This window comes from Gadus morhua, chromosome 19, assembly GCF_902167405.1.
Source record: "Gadus morhua chromosome 19, gadMor3.0, whole genome shotgun sequence".
NCBI lineage: Eukaryota > Metazoa > Chordata > Actinopteri > Gadiformes > Gadidae > Gadus > Gadus morhua.
In genome coordinates, this window is record NC_044066.1 from 18,451,858 (window position 1) to 18,472,297 (window position 20,440).

At 45.2% G+C, this 20,440-nt stretch overlaps 1 protein-coding gene across 1 annotated transcript; it reads right to left on the bottom strand.

The window, feature by feature from the left end:
- Window positions 1–2,094: 2,094 nt before the first annotated feature.
- LOC115532663 (mRNA-decapping enzyme 1B-like) lies at window positions 2,095–20,218 on the bottom strand. The gene is given in 13 exon segments (XM_030342542.1): window positions 2,095–3,944; window positions 4,599–4,802; window positions 4,894–4,903; window positions 5,422–5,620; window positions 6,855–7,704; window positions 7,707–7,981; window positions 9,921–10,023; window positions 10,567–10,701; window positions 10,703–10,748; window positions 11,251–11,317; window positions 18,318–18,445; window positions 19,021–19,061; window positions 19,816–20,218. Coding segments are annotated over 13 exon segments (2,289 nt in total). The 5' UTR covers window positions 19,975–20,218; the 3' UTR covers window positions 2,095–3,872.
- Window positions 20,219–20,440: the final 222 nt, after the last annotated feature.

Here is a 20,440-nt window from a genome sequence, read left to right on the forward strand (position 1 = left end):
TCAAGACTCGAGTTGATGTGACCAAAAAAGGATCCCTGCCCAAATTGCTGACCCTACCCTTGTCGGCACACACACACACACACACACACACACACACACACACACACACACACACACACACACACACACACACACACACACACACACACACACACACACACACACACACACACACACACACACACGAAAGTGGCTATTGATCAGGGTTGGCTCGGACTCAGGTTCGGCTCAATCAGCGTCTGTCACCAATGAGCTGGAACTCATCGGCTCCTGTGTGGGGAGTTTCTATTGGTGGGCGTTTTGTCGTTCTTTTAGTTCATTCTATTCTATATCTCCTTGGGAGAGTTTGTGTTAGTGAAGAGTGTGTTAACAGAGAGCAGTAAGGCACAACCAAAACATCCTCAGCTTCCCAAATTAGTGGAAGGATGGAAAAAAAAGAACAGTTCTCAAGCTACTGTGCCTCATCATTATGATATATCTGCTCGGATAAGATAAGCTGCCTTTGAAACTTGTTTCTGATGTATTCGTGTTTTTATCTGTCGGTTTCTGAATATCAAGGATTTGAGGTCAGCAACTAAGAGTCCTGTGTTGATGTCACATGTCATCACTAACATTAGAGCGAATGGGACTGTTAAGTGCACATCCCGCATACACACACACACACACACACACACACACACACTGAGGACACCATGATAAAGATTTGGAAAAGTAAGGTCAAAATCTATACTGTAAACTGAAAATTATAATTTGAAGACTTGTTTGCTCTGACATATTCAATTAAGGTAAGATACAGTTTACAGAATGAGTGTGTGTGAGTGTGTGTGTGAGAGTGTAAAGTCGAGAAGGAGGAGCAGTGATTGACAGGTCATTAACAATGCGTCCAGTCCCCCCCCCCCCCCCCCCCCCCCCCCCCCCCCCCCCCCCCCCCCCCCCCCCCCCCCCCCCCCCCCCCCCACACACACACACATATACACACGTACAGTAGAAGATGAGCTGACAACGGTTCCCACAGGCCACATTCCTCATGCAAACTGTCCATGAATCAATGCTAACTATCTGGCTAATGATAGCACGGTGCTGCCCCTGCTACAGTCATTACGAGGGGGGGTACACAGCCTGTAGATCTACTCTTTAGCTTTATGGCCATGGGAGAATCGGCCCGTTTGCAGGGGAAATTATGCAGACTGCCTAAAAACAGCATTAATGAACCAGTCACTACATCTCATTAAATCTCGGCAACAATGCTATTGAAAATCTGCAGACCTGTTTTTTTTACCATAATCCATCAAAGGATTTATCACAATGAGGTTTCAATGATTAGGAAGAATAGAAGACGTTAGGAGATTGAGGCTGATATTAAACCTCAGATTAATACAATAAAAAATACATTTTGAATGAAATATAATGGTTAAAAAATTTAAGATTGCTAAATCGCTTGTCAAATTCTCTAAGATTATCACGAGATTATTCGCTAAAGTCCAACCCCACATAAAATACAATAACTGCTGAAAGCATAAGGGAATCAAACACCAAATGACTGGTGAAGTAAAAGATGTCAAACAAACTAAAAACATACTAACATGTCTAATAAGCTGACTATGTAGGCCAGGAAACTAGCTGAGTGAAACTTGCAGAAGGCAACTGACTGCGACTGTTCTGCTGTTTCAAAGCACAGAGCAGCAGACCATTATTATTCTTGACCGTAGAACAGCCGACCATGATCCCATCCTACTCTGCTGTCTGTCCTCCATCTTGGAGCTAAGATCCACAGGACGGTTTAATTAACTCACCAGAGAAAGCAAATGTCAGCTATCAGCTGTTGCTCTGCGCTCCAACGAGCATAACAAACATGGACTGATTTTATATTGGGTAAAGCGATGTGTACTTTGGAGAGAGGCTTAATGAAGACAAGGTCTTTTGAGTATTGTTTGAAATAAGGGGGAGAAAAGCAAGGTTAATTGTACAGTTTGTTATGCTATTGATTACAGGAAAAGAACATAATGGCCTGAGGTAAAATGGTAGCCCGGTGATTATCACATTAGGATCTGTTGAAAGACAGAAACAAACAAGGAACAAAACGCCAAGACCAAGGGAGTTGAAAATCGTTTATATCCAATTTGTATGTGGTTATTTACAGACAGGAGTTTTATGACAGAAAGGTATTAAATGAGATCTGTGTGCTCGCATTCCCTGGGTTTACAATGTCTTTGAAAATAATGAGAATTTCTAAAACCTGAAAAGTATTTTCTACATTCGATATATCAAAATTGGTGATTTGAAAAGTTTTTCAAAGACCTTTCGTATGCAAATTAGTGTGGCCTTTGTTAAACCAGAACGTACACATTAAAATGTTTTAAAACACTACATGCTGGAGGTATGTCTGTAGGAGAATAGCCTACAGTTTTAAGAATGAGTAAAAAAAAATGGAAAATCTCTCAAGATATTTTTGCTCAGTTGAACCGCTGTAGGCTGGCTATCAGATTCCCTTTGCTCACTACGAGAACCCAATAAGGTTATTTTTATTACACTTTTTTGTTTTCTTCTTCAACGTGATATCTCACCAACATATGACATGACCATTGATATAAGTGACACGTATGAAAAATATTGGTATTTCCATGTGGCGGGATTCAAGTATTTGTTCCTCCGAATGGCAACATGTATGGCTGAGACCTCTTTATTGACTGAAGCAGGAAAACACCCAAACAACTTCAGTTATACTGCCTTCTCCCATGTCTGAAACCACCAGTTCGACCACATCATGAGGGGGGAAACTTGCCTACATATAACACTGCTTGGTGTTAATGCCAAAAGTACCATCTGTGTTGCAATAGTCAAATCCCCCTACCTCTCTTAGACGAAAGCCCCAATAATTGATTGGATTGTCCGATCAGTAAAAGCATGCTAGCTACGCCGCTAGCTCTATCCGATGAGCCAGCAGTGCATAAACAGCCTAGTGCAATTCTTCTGGCTTCTATACATTTTCTTCAACAAATTTGAATACTTAATAACAAATGAAGAATAATTTCCTTTTCCATTTTAAACAAATAACATTATTTTAACGATGGAACATATTACCTGGCTACATGGTCTCTGAAATGTTCAAAATGTTGCTCAATATTAATCGCTGCTACTTTAGCTTTCCGCTAACTTTTACTTTACCGTTACTCGTTTGTAAAAAACAGTTATATTTACTAATAACCGGGGCAGAATTTTTATATTTTTTGATACACCCAAATGAAGAACGAATAAAAAGTGAACTCTGAATATCTTTTGAAAACATTAAATGGATAAAAACTATCTATAAAATGACCGGAATGAAACTGGAATGACGTGACATTCCAGTTCACATCCGTGCATGTACTCAAATGTATAAAAGTCTGTTTATTTTATTGCTTCTTAGCCATCAGACGGAATAGCGGGTAAAAGACGGCATGGATGGAATGAGACCATTAATATTGAAAACGATTCTGCTACATTCAGATATTAAGACAACGGTTTCCTCTCCTAAACACAGTGGGAAGTGTGCCCTCCGTTCACTCTCTGATACATGAGCGATGCCAACTTGGAACCATAACTAATCCCATGCGCCTTATTCACCGCTATCCGCCACATTGCTTCTTGGCTTTAAACACTAGCTAGTGTTTAGAGCCAATATGGCCTATAGGTAGATAAGTCCCACAGAGCATTGAACTGAAGCCGTGCAGGGGTGTGTGTGTGTGTGTGTGTGTGTGTGTGTGTGTGTGTGTGTGTGTGTGTGTGCGTGCGTGTGTGTTGACCAAGAGAGGCGGTTGCATAGGTAGGTGGCGCTGGCGTAACAGTGGTTAGAGGCAGTGGTTGATAGGGTGGCTTCTTAAGGAGGGGGGGCCTCAGAACTGGCTGTCTCTAGCCAGGCCGCCGATGTACGCCTTGTAGATGCAATCGATGAAGGAGCTGTCCGTCTGCAACAGAAACACACACACACATGATATACAGCACTATAACACCTGTAATGTTTGGCCAAAGATTTTCGTGTTTTTATTTTGCTACTAAGTAGTACTATACAGATATCTTTCTCAATACTAAATCTCTCTCTCTCTCTCTCTCTCTGGGGAAAAATGTATACTTTAATAAAATCACTGAATAAAAGTCCATGGAAAACAGTCACCAAGGTGATCCTGACCCCAACCCTCTAACCCTAACCTTTACCTCTAACCCAACCCTAACTCTGACACTAACCTAACCCTCTAACCCTAACCTTTACCTCTAACCCAACACTAACTCTGACCCTAACCTAACCCTCTAACCCTAACCCTCTAACCCTAACCCCAGCCTAACCCTCTAACCCTAACCTTTACCTCTAGCCCTAACCCTCTAACCCTAACCTTTACCTCTAACCCCAGCTTAACCCTAACCCTGACCTTTACCTCTAACCCCAGCTTAACCCTAACCCTGACCTTTACCTCTAACCCCAGCTTAACCCTAACCCTAACCTTTACCTCTGACCTTTACCTCTAACCCTAACCCTAACCCCAGCCCAACCCCACCCTGACCCTGCCCCCACCCTGACCCTGACCCCACCCTGAGCCCACCCTGACCCGGGCCTGAGCCCGTACCCGTATGAGGTGCAGCAGGGTGTCCTGCAGCTGGCCCCTGGACAGCACCGGGGCCTCCTCCGGGGCGGGGGGGCGCGGGGCGGGGGGGCCCGGGGCGGGGCCGCCGTCCTGGGGGGGCCCCGCCGCCTTGGCCTGGGAGAAGACGCTGGGCGAGAGGAGCAGCGTGGGGGCCACGGTGGCCGGGATGCGCTGGGGGGAGGCGACCTGCGGACCCACCCAGCACGGGGTAGAGGACGGGGGGGGGGGGGGGGGTTAACAGGGGGCCACCAACGTGGACCAACGTGCACAGGCATACAATAATGATCCTATAAAATAATAACATAATAATATAATATTAAGGGAGGGGGGGGGTTGTCTGTTTATTGCTGCTGTTTGTATTTTATGTATAGCTGAAAATATGAAAATAAAGTTCCAAAAAAATATAAATATTAGTGCTGTCAGTTAAACGCCTTATTAACGACGTTAACTCAAACCAATTTTAACGGCGTTCATTTTTTTATCGCGCGATTAACCCAATTTATTATTAAAAAAAAAGGCGATTAATGCGATTAATCGCGATTAAATATTTGAATCGCTTGATAGAACTAATAAATATATCTATAAAATCTAGGTATATATTGTAAATGTTTACGGGAAATGTACTAATACATCTTTTACTTATAGTTATTATTGTATTTGGTGATTGGACAGAAGTGAGAAAAGTGCTATGCATCTCAACTTAAAATAGAATACACAAATATACGCCAGCTAGGATCATTTAATTATGTTTTATACATTATAAATTACTCTTTGTTTTATAAGGATCGCTGCAGAAATCGTTTACCGGGAATCGCATGGCCTCCTTATCGCCAGGGCCCAGGGCGGAGCCTGGGTCTTGAGTTGGAGCGGGACCCTGGAATCGAGGGGCGAACCCTGGGCCGTGGCGCGGGCCTCATGGGGGGTCTGGCCCTGTTCCTGGTGCACCAGCTGGAGCTTCTGGAGCAGCTCATGGGGGGCCACGCCTGGCATGGTGGAGGACGTCCCTGGGGGAGAACCAACAGGAAGGCACCGTTAAGAGGAGACCTACCGTCAGGGTGACGACCAGGAGGAAACCACCAGATGTTACATTGAGTGTTTTAAATCGAGGTGCAACTTTAAGGGGCCGTTCACAGTCACACTCGCCTGTTTTCTAAGATTAGAGATCACTGCGTCATGCATGTTGTGATTCCAATTAAAGTCTGCACCATCAGAGCAACAGAGTTAGGCCCAATCCCATTTCTACCCCTTACCCCTCCCCCCTTACCCTTACCCCTTCAAAACAAGGGGGAGGGTAAGGGGAAGGGGTAAGGGGTAGAAATGGGATTGGGCCTTAATGTTGTGGCCTGATGTTTTAACACTAAATAAATTAGAGTTCTCCGTTGGTGGAAATGGATTTGATGTGGCAGGTGGTGAGCCTTGAGGTGTATGAAGCAGTACTCGCTTGTACTAGATATTGTGACACTACTCCTTTAGGATAAGAACTGGGCCTGTACTCTGCCTACTGCCACTCATAGATGATTCTTTGTACGCAGACTGCGGTTATTTATTTTTCATGTTGTGGTAACTTATAATTATGGCGGCAAAAGCTTTGCCTTCACATAGAAGGGGAAGGTTATTGCCCATTTGAGGAATTTTATGATAGATAACATGGCAATTGTCATTTTTGACTTCATCGAATGCTTGCAAGATGCAGATTAGCCTGCCACAAGTGAAGGTATGTAACAAAGTAACAGCAGGTAGGGATAGGGATCGAAACCCGTTACACCAAGGACCCGGTTCCATTTTTTTCATCCCGAATCATCAATTTGGGCTTATCGATACCACTATCGAGTCCCGTCGCTCCTGTCGCAAAAATAGTAATCCAATCGAGAAATCCATGTTGTAATCGGCAGCATACAAGCTAGTTATCTTAAGAAGTAAATCAAGTTTCAGACGTGCTGCGTGATGATGTGTTCAGGTTGGCAAAGAAAAACGACTATTAGGTTATCATTATGTGTTCAAATGTTAACATAGAAAAACGGGAAATTTAGTTTTTGGTGAGAACCAAGAGTAATTAAGTTGTGTTTCCACTAAATAATAGTATTGAAATATCGATAGTGGTATCGATAAAGATTCGGATCGTTAAGGAGCATCGAAAATGGTATCGATATCAATAAATATTAACGATCGCCATCCCTAGTAGCAGGTGTACCACCATGTGGAAGAAGACTCTCAAACCCAACGGCGCCCCCTTCGTACCTGGAGCCTGCTGGCTGCTGGGGGCGCCGCGGTTGTCGGAGAGGGGCTTTGCACGGGTGAAAGTAGACATGCTGGTTGTGCTGGGGGTGGGATAGGAGACAGACTCCGCTGTGATTGGTTGCATCGGGTGTTGCATGGAGGGGATGAGGGGGGGAGGGGGGTTGGAGCAGCAGGGGGCGGTAGAGACAGGGACCTGGGCCTGGACCAGGGCTTGGGCCTGTGCCTGGGCCTGGGCCAGGGCCTGGGCCTGGGCCTGGGCCTGGGCCTGGGCCTGGGCCTGGGCCTGGACCAGGGCTTGGGCTTGGGCTTGGGCCTGTGCTTGGAAGAGTCTCTGGATGTGGTCTGCTGTGGACTCTGTGATACTGCGGCTGGTGCTGGAGCGGTTGTGGTGGTTGGTGCTGGTGCTGTTGGTGGAGGTGATGGGTGCTGGTGGAGGTGCTGCTGGTGCTGGAGGTGCTGCTGGTGCTGGAGGTGCTGGTGGTGGAGCTGGTGTTGGTGGTGCTGCTGCTGCTCCAGCGTCAGCCCGTTGTCACACAGCCGGTTCTCGGGGGACTCCGACACGGTGTGCAGCGAGGCGGGGCCCCGGCGGCGGCGGGGGTCCTCCTTGGCCCCGAGGCCCCTGGATCAGCTTCTGGATGGCGGGGCAGAGCTGCCCCTGGCCCTGCTGGGGGGGCTGCTGAGGCTGGGGGGGCAGATGGGGCTGGAGGGGCCCGGTGTGGCGGCCCTGGGCCCCGGCGACCACGTACGCAGAGTAGGGAGACCCGGGGGGCCCCACCGCGACGGGGCCCCTCACCGCAGCGTTGGGCGCTCTCCCGAGGAGGGCCCCGCCGTCCCCCATCATCGGGGCCTTCATCAGGGGGAGAGCGCTGGGGGCGGCCGCGGCTGGGCCCGCACGGCTTTGGGGGCCCCCACGGGGTCGTCGTAGGAGAGGAGCGCGCCACGCCGGCCGGCCCCCCGGTCTCTTGCGGAACCCGAGGGTGGGACGGCGGCGGACGCGGGGGCGGAGCCAACTGGGGGGGGGCCGGGGGGAGAGGGGCCCCCGTGATGGCCGAGGGCGACGGGTGGGGGGGCTGGGAGCCGACACAGGGTGGACAGAGAGAGGACCGGGGCTCCCCAGGGTCCCCGTCCTGGCGGGGGGGGGGGGGGGGGGGGGTAAGAATAAGTCAAGTCAGCTTTCAATTCAATTCTAAGAACGTTAGTCTTCTGTTAGGAACTTCACAGGTGGAGAGTAGCAGGGTGTGTCCACACGTGCACACACACGTGCACACACACACACACAGACCCACACCACACACACCACACACGCAACATCCCACACTAGACATATGGCAGATATAAGATCTTTGCTAAGCCTAGTTTTATTGTCGATTACAAATATGTACAAGATAAATATAGAACGAGAAATTGCGTTTGTCACGGTGCAATAAGTACAAAGGATACAATTTGGTAAATGGAATAAGTTCATATTTTTTTAATAAAATAAATTCTAAATAGAGCAATAATTCTGAGTGGTGCAAGTAGGCAGGACAAAACGGTAAAACAAACAGTATAGGTACAATAAAGTAAATGGTCCATTGTTCTTCAGGGCAATGGGGAAAAGCAAGAGGGTGAGGTTGGTGGAGGGTCCATAAAATGTCCATAGTTGAAGGGTAATTCGTAAAAAAAATTACCGTCTATATTTGCCGCGAACTGAGAGACTTAAGACGTTTTTTTTTTCCAGAATCATAAGGTTTTTAAACCAGAACATTCAACGTACCCCTCTTATCAATTCAAATGTTCGTTGCAACCTGCCCTTTAGGCTCTGCACTTTAAGCAAGCACTCTATAATAGTCTAGGCTTTGTTGGAGTATGTTATGATTAATAAGTATTTTTAAACCTTTTTATTTTAACTTATATTATCAAATTGATAGTCAGCGCAGTCTTCAAGCGAAGCCAGGATACATTTCACTACTTGTTGTACATGTAAAACTATGCATGTGATAAATAAGAATCTTGATCTTGAGATTAAGCAAGAGTGCATCTCATCACGGTCTGATTCCAATGTGCTGTGACCTGCTATCCTCTCATCGGCCACAGGGTGGAAGCAATCGTCTGCTAATCACTTTTCCCCCCAATTCTTGTTTAATCCTAATAAATCCATTAACAAATAAGTACAAGGCCTTCTTAGTTCCAGAACTTTATGTTAGGAAGCTAGGTATGCATTTAAGCATAAAGTAATAATTTAATTAGCATCATATCTGGTTATCATTTGCCTGAAACAGAATGACTTTGTCAAGCAGATTCCCAACCAGCAATTGTTTCATGTTTTTCTCTACATTGTCTGCATGATTTGCGATACTGAGACATAAACATACCTCACTCATTCGTGCTGATTTTTTCCAGATTTTAGAGTTGTAGCAAATCATTATCTCTTCCTTTATTCTCAGATTCTCCATTGGGAGAATAAAGCGACTTGTCCAACCTTAATCTTATTCTACGTCCTATTGTCCTCAATCTGATTTTAGTCGATCACAGTACGAATATGTGTTCATTGAAGTCACAGAAGAATCTGCATGTCTGGATCCTATTTAATTCTTAATTAAACTAATGAAGTCATGCAAGATGACGAGCACAAAGATCCCCCAAATATGCATTAATTAGTCATAATTTCAATAATAATACCGTGCAAATAACCTTGCAAATGACAAATGGCATGTTTAGCTTTGGGTTAAAGAAAAAATAAGATGATAAAATTCACAAAATCCAGCTTCAAATGAAAGCAATCACGGTGGCCTTTGAATAAGTGTGCACAAAATGAAACAAGAGCTTAGTAACGAGCGACTTTGATGCTTTGAGACGGTATTGACAGTGACACGTCATAATGGTATTCAATCATGATATACCGTTCGGGTTTAACCTATCCACCCGATCCTACTACACAGTGCGAACAACCCATGCTGAAGCTCTGATCGAGATCCAAAACCTCACCTTTAGTACCCTCCCTGAACACACAATCCCCACGCCCTGACCGCAGCCTACAGGTGGGGGGGGGGGGCAGTCCTAGTAGAACGCTGTAGGTGTGCATACCTGAGTGATAGGTTTTAACTGGAATTGGTTTGATGAGGTGGGGGTTCCCAAATAGCATGCTACTGCCTCCAATCTCCTTAGGCTCTGAACTAGACTGTCCTCCCTAAGACACACAAAGGGGGAAAGGGATGAAACAGACATTTCGATTTGAGTGTGATTTAACGTTAACGGCATAGCTTTCTATGCAGAGACTTCCATTATGCTGGATTTACTGCCCCCGTATTGGGGCAAGCCGTCCTACCTCATCTTAAATATAACAATGAAACTCTGAGTGGTGGTTATTTTCCTTTAAAATCGATTCACCATGAGTCATCCCCGAATAAAACCTTCTGTGATGCAGCCTCAAAGTCCAGGTTCCAACCAATCATAGCAGCGTCGGGCTCCGATCTACCTAACAAGCAGCGAGCGATGGTAGGCACACCCCAATCCCCTTCAATCCACGCTCACACCGACTGCCTTCCGCCTCCTCCTCGCTACATTACGGCTCCAAAGCGAACGGGAGGTCGATTTGAACAATTGGCAGGTAGGGAAGTCAGGGTTACGCATCAAACCACTTTGCTGGTCCGTTTGTCCGCCCTGGCAGGTGGGAAGGATAATTCCCACAGCACATCATGGAGCGCTTTGAGGCGGCCGCAGAGGTCCCTACCTTGTCGTACTCGTTGCGTGCTTTGGCCAGCATCTGCAGAATGTCAACAGGATGGCCTTCCACACCTCCTCCCACCTCTCCTCCTCCTCCTCCCCCCCCTGCTGCGACGCCTCCCCCTGGGGGCAGAGGGCCCCCCCCCCTGGGACTGGGACTGGGCCAGGGCCTGCTCCTGCTGGGTCAGACTGCACACACAGAAAACCTTAGCTTTACATACGTTCCTTTTTTTTATATATTGCATATTTTTACAATATTTTACAGAGAAAGTCATCTGTACAGAGTTATGCATAATATTTCGTCATATTTCAATTTCAATACATGTGGCTCTAATATACAGTAGCAAGCTACACGACAGCTGGATATATATTATATATACATATATATATAAAGAAAAGTTAACAAAATTGTAATAAAGTCAAAACAGAGTAGCTAACTTAACTAAGACAAATATCAATTCCTAATATCTTACTCCTCATTGTCTTTACCCTGCAGTTGTTTTTGCATTGGATACCTCTCGTCATTCTTCCCGATACACCACATGCAACCGCTTGTGTGTGAACCCTCTGGGGCTCCAACTCTTCGTGATTGTGATGAACACGAGCTGAGCTAGCGGCTGAAGTTCTGACTCACATGGCGACGGTCACTCGGCTGAGTGGGGGGCGGCGGGCAACAACGAGCGGTACTCACGTTTTCATCCGCTGGGCAATGCGCTGGCAGTCTTGTTTATCGTAGAACCAGATCCCATGGATGACAACTGCGGAGGAGCCGTGGGAAATACGTTAATACTCTTTCTTGGAAATACAGCGCCAGCCAGACGGACAGAGGGACAGACAGGGATCCACCAGAGAAGTCTCCCCCTTCGCTTGGGATGAGCTGTCCCTTGACTGCAGCCAGTCTGTCCTCGACGCTATAACCCTAATAACTATGAGTGCCTTAATGTCAACAGTAGATGGACGTCGACGGCTGTTCAACATCACTACAACACATGTTGTGAACATTACTAGTTAGTCGTTTAGCAGATGCTTTTATGCAAAGAGACTAACAGTGATTTCAGATGCACTAGGGAGCAGTTAGGGGTTATGGGGTTGTCCAAGGATGCCCACAGGTAGAAGGCAGGCACTGGGAGTCAAACTCAGAACATTTCAGCTGGGGGCCAAAACACCCTGACCACTATGTATCCATGTGGCCTTTTGTATTTATTATTGAGAAAATCAATTAACTACACCGTGAAAGTACAGTTCATCTTCCAAAACATTAGCGTACCCATGTTGAGCTTGAAACGTAATTGTAAACAGACTATAATTAACTGTGCTGGGTAAAAACCGTACGACTGCCCTCCGGGACATTAACATTCACTCATAGCCACTTAAGGAACCGTTGGGCCGTGCTGACGTGGATCCCAGCACGGCTGCTACCAAGATGAAGAGATACAACTCTCAGTGCGATGGAGGGAACACTAGAACATGTTTGTATCCATGTATTATTAGATGCTCCTTGTTAAACTACTATGTATGCATCATGTGATAGTAACAAAGTCGGCACACAAATATACACAGTTGACCCAAGATGGACAGGTTGCTAGGAAGAGAGAGAGACAGAGAGAGAGAGACAGAGAGACAGAGAGAGAGAGCAAGAGATGGGGTCGTTGCTTGGGAAGGATGTTTGCAAATACACACACACACACACCACACACACACACACACACACACACACACACACACACACCACACACACACACACACACACACCACACACACACACACACACACACACACACACACACAAAACCAGTCCCAGTACCAGATAAGTAACAGCAGAGTGCGACCACCAGAGTAAGGACTACTTACTGTTCTCAGTGTGGATGAACGACGTCTTACCCAAACAGAGCCGGACAAAGCCAGAACACGTCCAACTGAGAAGTTATAAGTCCAGCACTGAGCAGAAGGAACCAGGCCTGCTCATATGTAGCATGAGATAGAGGAAAAAAAAAGAGTGTGTCTGAAACTGAAATTAATTACTATACGATATACAGCCAGATGCTTCACTACAAAGAGCGAAATCTAAAATAGAATAAGAGTCAAAGCTTCAAAGGGAAAACTATCTTCAAGCACTGTTGGGATAACTTGAGTCACCCAGTAAGTAACACTTCGCTTTGTCTCAACCAGCGGGAGATAAACACACAGCCTCCGAGGACTCAGATAAGTCTGTGAGGAAGCCCAGCCATTCTTCCCACCCTATCCCGCTCGCGTCGGTGACTCAGAAGAGATAGAGATACCGAAGAGGAAGGGTTCTACAATTAACCACACTTAAGGTTGTGATAGGTTGTGTGGGTGACGGACAGAGGGACTGAGAGGGAGAAAAATAGAGGGAGTGGAAGTGAGAGACCTCGTGGCCAATCTCAGTCGAGGAAGGTCTCCCATCAGTGGAGCTAAGACCCAGTGGGACCAAGACTGCCCACCAACACACACAGACAACATCTGTGTGGGACATCCATGTCTCTGGTCTGTCTCCTTTGTGTTTAGTTTAAAATCAATCGTTTTTTCTGATCGTTTTAGTTACGCAACTTCTGTTGTGCCGTCTTGTTCTACTTTTTGGTTTTGTTTTGAATATCAAAGTGGGCTTAGCCGTGCTTTCCCAGCGTGAAGACAAATTGACGATGGCTTAAAACCAAACTACTCCACCGGGGACATCCTTGCTATTCTTTGCGGACTGCCTCTGTTTGGTTTACTTTTAGCACAGTGAAAAGAGCCGGAGCAGTAGCTAGCGGGCGTCCAAACAAGGATTACATGTGTGTTTTACTGCATGTCTGCCTGATGCCGGAGTCAAGGACCTGCTTTACCAGTCACTCCCAGAAGTCCCCTCTACATCACCACTTGTTTTTAACCCGGCTGCAGGATTCCTCAAAGTTTTACCCAGGTCCTTAATAAAATCCACATGAGGTACTTTTCTCCATCCAGAGCCACTGGCCCCTTCACTTAGAGACTGAAGGCTACGGACGTTGAAAAAACGCGAGCCGTGTTTGGCTCACGGAGCCCAGCGCCACAGAGGTGATTACAGCGAATGCTGTCGTCCTGACACTGAGCAGACCGTTCAAGGGCTCAAGGGAGAAACGTTAAGCGCCCAGGCCCCCCCAGTGGCATCGGGCCCACCAGAAGGATACCTGGGCTATGAACGAGTCTGATCTCTGATGCAAGAGCTGTTCGCTGATGTGAGGTTACCCCGTCGGCTGAGAAGGTCAACCGAGAGCGACGTTTTGGAGGTTCGCGTTTAAGTCGTCGTTGGGATCGGTTTTGGAAGAGCACGGCCACAGCCATGCTGCGAAGCCTGTTCCAGCGGAAACCCAAACATGAGCGACTGGAAGAGGAGCCGGAGGTCCGCTATAAAGGCCTGCAGGTGTCCGAGACGGAGCTGGGATACACATTCGTACGACCTGGAGGTAAGACAGTCTTCACACACAGAATACTGAGTGGCGAAACGCAGATCTGCCCAGAGAACGTTTAATTGTTGTTAACTGCTGGGAGACTTTGCTTTAATAAAAATATAATCCATCAAGAATGTTATGCTGATAAGTTCCACATAATCAGATAATGTAACCACAATCGCAAATGTCAAGCCCTATTTTTCTTAAGCAGTAACGGCCCATAATTACAAACACAGGCGATAATCCAATGAAATAATACATGTTGAAATGATAACCCCAGCAGATGTGAACACAAACAATGATGAGATAAAGATATAAGATGTAAAGATCCTCAATAAACTGCATTCTAGGACGTCACACGGTCATCAGAAACAGAGATCATGGTCGCAAGTGCCAATGTGGCTGGAGTAGCCTGAGAGAGTTTGAGGTTCACCGTCATGAGTATGTTCTACACCCAGAGGTCAGGCCGTTACATGTTCCCGCCACTGTGTAAATCAGCACTTAAGACAGTCCAATCCAAAATAACAATCTCGTGTTCAGATCTTTCCGTTCTCTCGCTTCGTGGCCGCCGACCAGCCGCCATCAACGTGTATCTGCTCCCAAAGTATAATTTCTGTTTGGGTAAGGTTTACCAGAAGAGTAATATAACGTAGCCGAGGCTAGGCCCAGTCTTCCCGGAATCGTTATCCTATTCTGTGGTGTCTCCGACTCCTGGCTTTTATTTTTAGCCCCGGAGCAGCCCCTACTCTCTGCCAACCGCCCATTCCGGCTGGTTCCCGCAGCACGAATCAGTGGGAGCTGTTTGTCTAGCGATAAGATTCCACGGTCCCAGAGCTCAGAGGTCAGCCCTGCGAGAGAGCCGGGCGGTGGGCAGCAAAGGGGTGGACGACATGGACTAAAAGGGTCTAACTCAAGACTGCGTAGACACTTGTTATGGTGACACGTACGCTTATGTTGTAGACCTCCTGAGTAAGATTCCGGACTCAAACCGCTCCGGATGGGGTGGATGTTGCCGTGTTGATGTGTGAAGTGTATGGACTTTATTGTTTGGAACCCATGGAAGAAGATTCACACTGCGTGTTCCCCGATCCACAAATACTTGGAACTTTTGCTTTGGAAAATGATATCGACTCGGATATTTCACGGCCCATCAAAACACATTTTTAACAAATATTTCCATACTCACTTTCACAGCACCTGTGGATGGTGAATATCTCTCCAAGGCTACTATAAATGCACTATTGGTTTTTCACATGAACACCAGAAAACAAGTGTTACATCGGATGATTACCAAATCGAAGGACTTTTTCAAATAAATCCCTTCAACTTCCCCCATTTTATTCGAGACAGTTATATAAGAAAACAGACAAAACAATTGGCAGAAGAAACACCTTAATAACTGAATACACTTCAGAAGTAAATGTGTATTGTTAAAGGCCCTAAATAAATGCAGATCATTTAATATGATGCACTGTATGCCGCTAGCCTGCGGGAGAACAGCCACATAACCTCGGAGTCTGTGATTGCCGTTAAAACATTTTGTTTAAATTAATCTCTGCCTCATACAGTGTGTAATCTGTAGCGTCAGTCGAGGCCTTGGCTGGCATTCCAGAGACGTGACCCGACTCACCAACGGCAATTCAGCTCAGCTGCGGCTGTCTTGGGCTTCCCCATAGTCAGCAAAGCCCAATGAGAACTAGGATTGATCGACGAGTTGTGCTCCAAAATTCCCTCATAGTATTTTCTTTGTTAAGCTTTGTTAAGACAAATGGTCAAAGCCACCGGCTGTTCACTGGGGTTCATTCTGATTTACTGATCCCCAAGACTTTAATTAACATGAATGAGACCAAATGTAGTTTGGTAGTCGATATTCATTTCATGTGGAATTTAGAATAGTTAGTTCACCACAATGAGACTTGGTCACTAACGGACCCACAATAGTCACCATTCATAGAATATTTGCAATAACCATGCAGATGAGTCACCCTTGACTCGACTGGTAACTCAGTGAGTTCTTACTGGTGTGTCATGCGTATCCACAACACAGGCAGGACAGTGGAATGCATGGCTGTCTAAATACGACATTCCACCTGCCTCGGACAAAGCCTGACGAAAAGTCTTGTGGATTCAGACGAGAACAAAATAGATGTGTGTGCATGTGTGTGTTTATGTTATCAGCTAATGGCAATGTTTATCTAATCTCTTCTGGCCAGCTATGCAGTGCTTGAGGATGTGTGTGTGGTGTGTGTGTGTGTGTGTGTGTGTGTGTGTGTGTGTGTGTGTGTGTGTGTGTGTGTGTGTGTGTGTGTGTGTGTGTGTGTGTGTGTCTGCTGTCTATTGTGTTTCTGGTGTTATTAATGTCTTGAAGATATTGTCATAGATATCCATGTTTATATCTATTTTTCTAAATTGTATATCTGCATGCATGTTCCGAAGAGAGAGATAAAGACAGAGAGAGCAACAGTACAATAATGAGAGAGAGACCACTGTATAGCCACTTGAAAACCACCACTCCTTATAAGGACCTCCTGGTTGGTGCTCCTCAGTACAGTACACAATATACTATGCCTCCATGTTAATCTGTTCATAAACACGGAATAAAGGATGCCACTTATGTCACAGGGTAAACAGTTGTAGGCAGTGGCGCCATCTTGCTTACCCAATGATAAAATGCTTGAGCTATGAAATGGAAACCCATTATTTCGTGAGCATTTGTTTGGTAAAAACATTATAAGACTTATAGTGTTGGATAATCTGCTGGAGTGAGCCGACATACAGTAGGTTAGGCCTATTTTAGTCTCAGCCTCCTCCGTTCATTTGCACTACATCAACATGTGACTATGTCCTGAACGTCTGAGAGATGAAGCAAGTTGAGCCTTGAAGAAGCTCAGCACGATACTCATTGGCTGTCAGCATTGTCCCTCAGATATCAGGACGTAGCTCTGGCATGTCATTGGTGCATCAGGTCTATTCTTATATTGACATCCATGGGTTTATCAGGTCCTTGGGGGCGGGTTTCCTTCTTTGCCCATATACCGCTCAGCATTGAATGTAATCATACTTTAAGAGCACGTTTGCTTCATTGCTGGTCTGTTTTCTAAAAGTGCTGCTCCTGGTGTACTGTCTGTGACTGGTCATGCTTTACGTCAATCAAGACCTCCTCCGGAAGCATAGATGGTTCTTGAAGCAATTCATCAATGCTGTGTCGTGTCCCAGACTTTCCGTGTGGAAAGATTGGCTCTGTGAGACTAGGTCAACTCCAGCCCATACAGCTTTTAACAAAGACTTGTGTTAGGGGTACTCCAGCACTATACAACTCTTTAACAATGGCCCTTTTCTTCTCCCCTGAGATGTCATCTAATCAATAAAATGACCCAGCCAGGTGCTTAATATTTAAAGCAACCATGCTTTTGTAAGCCTTCCCGTGTACGGAGAGGTCAGCACAGGTATGGATGTCATGGAGTGACAGGTTGCCATGTAGTAGGAAACAGTTGTCCACTTTTACATGTACTCATAATTTACAACCGAAACTGCAATCTGGATACGCAATATGGTGACAAGAACAGATATACTAGACAGGAGAGGAACGAGATATCACGTGACTGCAATCAGCCATGACAGTTGTGATAACAACAGTGATAATAGCAAAAATAACTCTTCGACTCTGACCAGTACATTTTGAAATGTGCCATATAGCTAGCAGAACACAAAGCCACAACTTGGTTTCACTCTGCTCAATTCTGCATATTGATATTCTATTGAGGTCTCTTTTGATTCAATTCAGCTAATAATCCACACATACATTAGGTCTAGTTTTGACAGCGTTGTCATGATTCATTTTCTTATAATACAAATTTTAGAGAAACTGAGTAGTTAACTTAATAACCCACCCACTCAAAATACATCAGAAAGCCCGTGGTTATTAATCCACTGAAACTAGCGCAGGGACAGTATCCAGTGACATCGTTGCTAAATTAAAGGATAAGTTCAAAAATATTTAAAACAGTTTTACTTTCGCGCTTATTAGTGTTCTTAATTAAATTCATGTGATGTATCCCCGTTTACATCTGTCCATAGTTAAGGCAAAAATGCCATCCTTATGCCTAATGGGGAGTCAGAATTGTTGAAGGGTACAGAATACTGTCTGGACAACACAATTTGTTATGTTTGATAGCAGCAGACAAGAGATTTTAATCTTAAAGTCTCATAGGTCAAACGTTTGGCACAGTTTTGTGCGCATGTTTGTCTAGTGCTGTGGAAGAGCAGTGCGTGTGTGTGTGTGCGCGAGTGTGTACTTGCGCGCGTGTGTGTATGAAGCACATGCGGTACTTACAGCGTGCATTGCGGTAGAGGAGGAATGGGTCTTGGAGCTGGAAGTCCAGCTCCTTTGTGATTGGTTCTGTCAGGTTCTCCATACTCAACCTGTTCATGATGGTGAAGCCATGCCTCGGAGATGCCAGTCTAAAGGATACACAATGGAAAATGCACACAAGAGTCCCGTTATATAAATGTATTAACAAAATAGAAGCAGCTCATGGAGAACATAACCATTTTCTAACCAACAGTCTTCAGAAAAATAATCAAGCTATATGGTTGTTCTATAAGGTTGTTTTTTTATTCTGTGTTATCATAACTTTGTAATGTTATTCAATGAAGTGTCTACTATTGAAACTTTGTATCATTGATTTCAGAAATATCTGAACATGCTGCTTTTCTCTATTCAAGAATAAAAAATATTGTTTGTCTAGCTTTTCTGCCCAGACAATCAATATCTGTCCAGTCGTATCCTAGTAATTTAAATCCCTTTAAGGCCTGCTAATTTGTGAAGGGTATTTGCCAGTATTTATCAAATGTTATTACACTTCCTTCGTAAGCCAGATAAGGTTAGAAATTAGCCTATCATTCAAGAAAAAGCATAACAAAAATAGGTCACTTTTATTTCTCCTTTTAGAAACGGCTATAGATAGCGTCTCGGAAACATAAATAACAGAACAAGAGATTAGAGATATGCAGGCTAAACCAGAGTCATACATTACCTTGTATAGACAAACAGAGTCCCCTCCACCTCTGTCTTTTCCTGCAGACAAAAAGGACCAACATTGTGTAACAACATACTAATACTCCAATAATAATGCGACATTTGATTACATGCTGTGAGAAAGTAATGTGACTAAGTCGCTACGATAAATAAAGCTGCACTGAAAACATTAAGCACATGCAGTTAACCAATCAAAGTAAAGTACCCCAGATTCAAGAAACAGGGCACTGTGTCTTATCTTGTTTACTTTAGATGAATTATATTATTGGCTCAGTGAAATGGGCAAAATACACCCTAGTCTTTTGGCTCAATACCAACATAAACGGTAAAAGCCTTTTAACTTATAATCGGGATGTTTTCTCCTTCCGAATCGTTCTCATCTCACTACAGAAAACCAGGAACGGGATGCTCCAATTGAGCGTTATTAAAGAAGAGAGGGAGTGCGGGTCTATGATTTTCATGGGTTTAGCGGCAAGAGGCGAGGGAGGGACTTCCGATACAGGGATATCCGTTTCAGGTACATGTTTCGGATAATTTCTAATCAAATCATTCAACCAAAGACTAAAAATGTGGGCTCCTTGCCATGCTCGTAGTCTTTTCGCTTTTTCGACTGTTAACTGTCGTACACAGCTCATGTGAAGTAGGAGACCGGAAGCAGCATTGCGGTAAACCGGGATAACCGATACAATGCAGGATCCGCTCTCAGCATAAGGAGAAAGCGCGCGCCTAGCGCGTATGGCAGAAACTGACGAGCTAAGCTAACGAAGCTCCTTGACCCCCACTCAAGACTCACCCACTCATTCGTCCTGTTGTTAAAAGTATACAAAGCGACTTGGCTGGCCACGTCTACAATGTTGTTGATGTAGGGGTCTTGTCTGCGCAGAGCGGCCAGACTGATGTCCAGTCCTTTGGTGGTGAGACAGGTGCTGCCGCCCGCTGAAGTCGCTGTCATTGTTACCTATGGGAAAAGTTAGCACGAATGCTAGCCTTCAGAACCAATGTAATAAAAGGCTGAAATGCAGAGGTCTTTTTTAACAGAGAGAAGAGAGACGAGTGAACTTGTCGCCGTTATTTCTAACTTTGCAAAAAATCAATCAAAATACTTCACAATTAATCTTAAAGGAAACATCAACAAGGAGTTAGTCAACAGCCGACGGCCATGTTTCGTCGGGGAATTGTAAACAGTCAGAGCGGAGTAGTTGCGCTGCGATCGTTGAGTGCCAGGACTACCAATCGAACTCGAGTGATGGATCTGCACTTAATCCCGAGTAAAGTCACTAAGAAACGTAATTTTATAAATGAACCACCTTCACTTGCTATTTTATACGTTACTATCCAACGTCGTTTTTTGTTTGTTTTTTGCCAAAGAGAGGCCAGTCTAATCAAAGGTGTTCAGTAGTTGTAATACCTAACTAGAC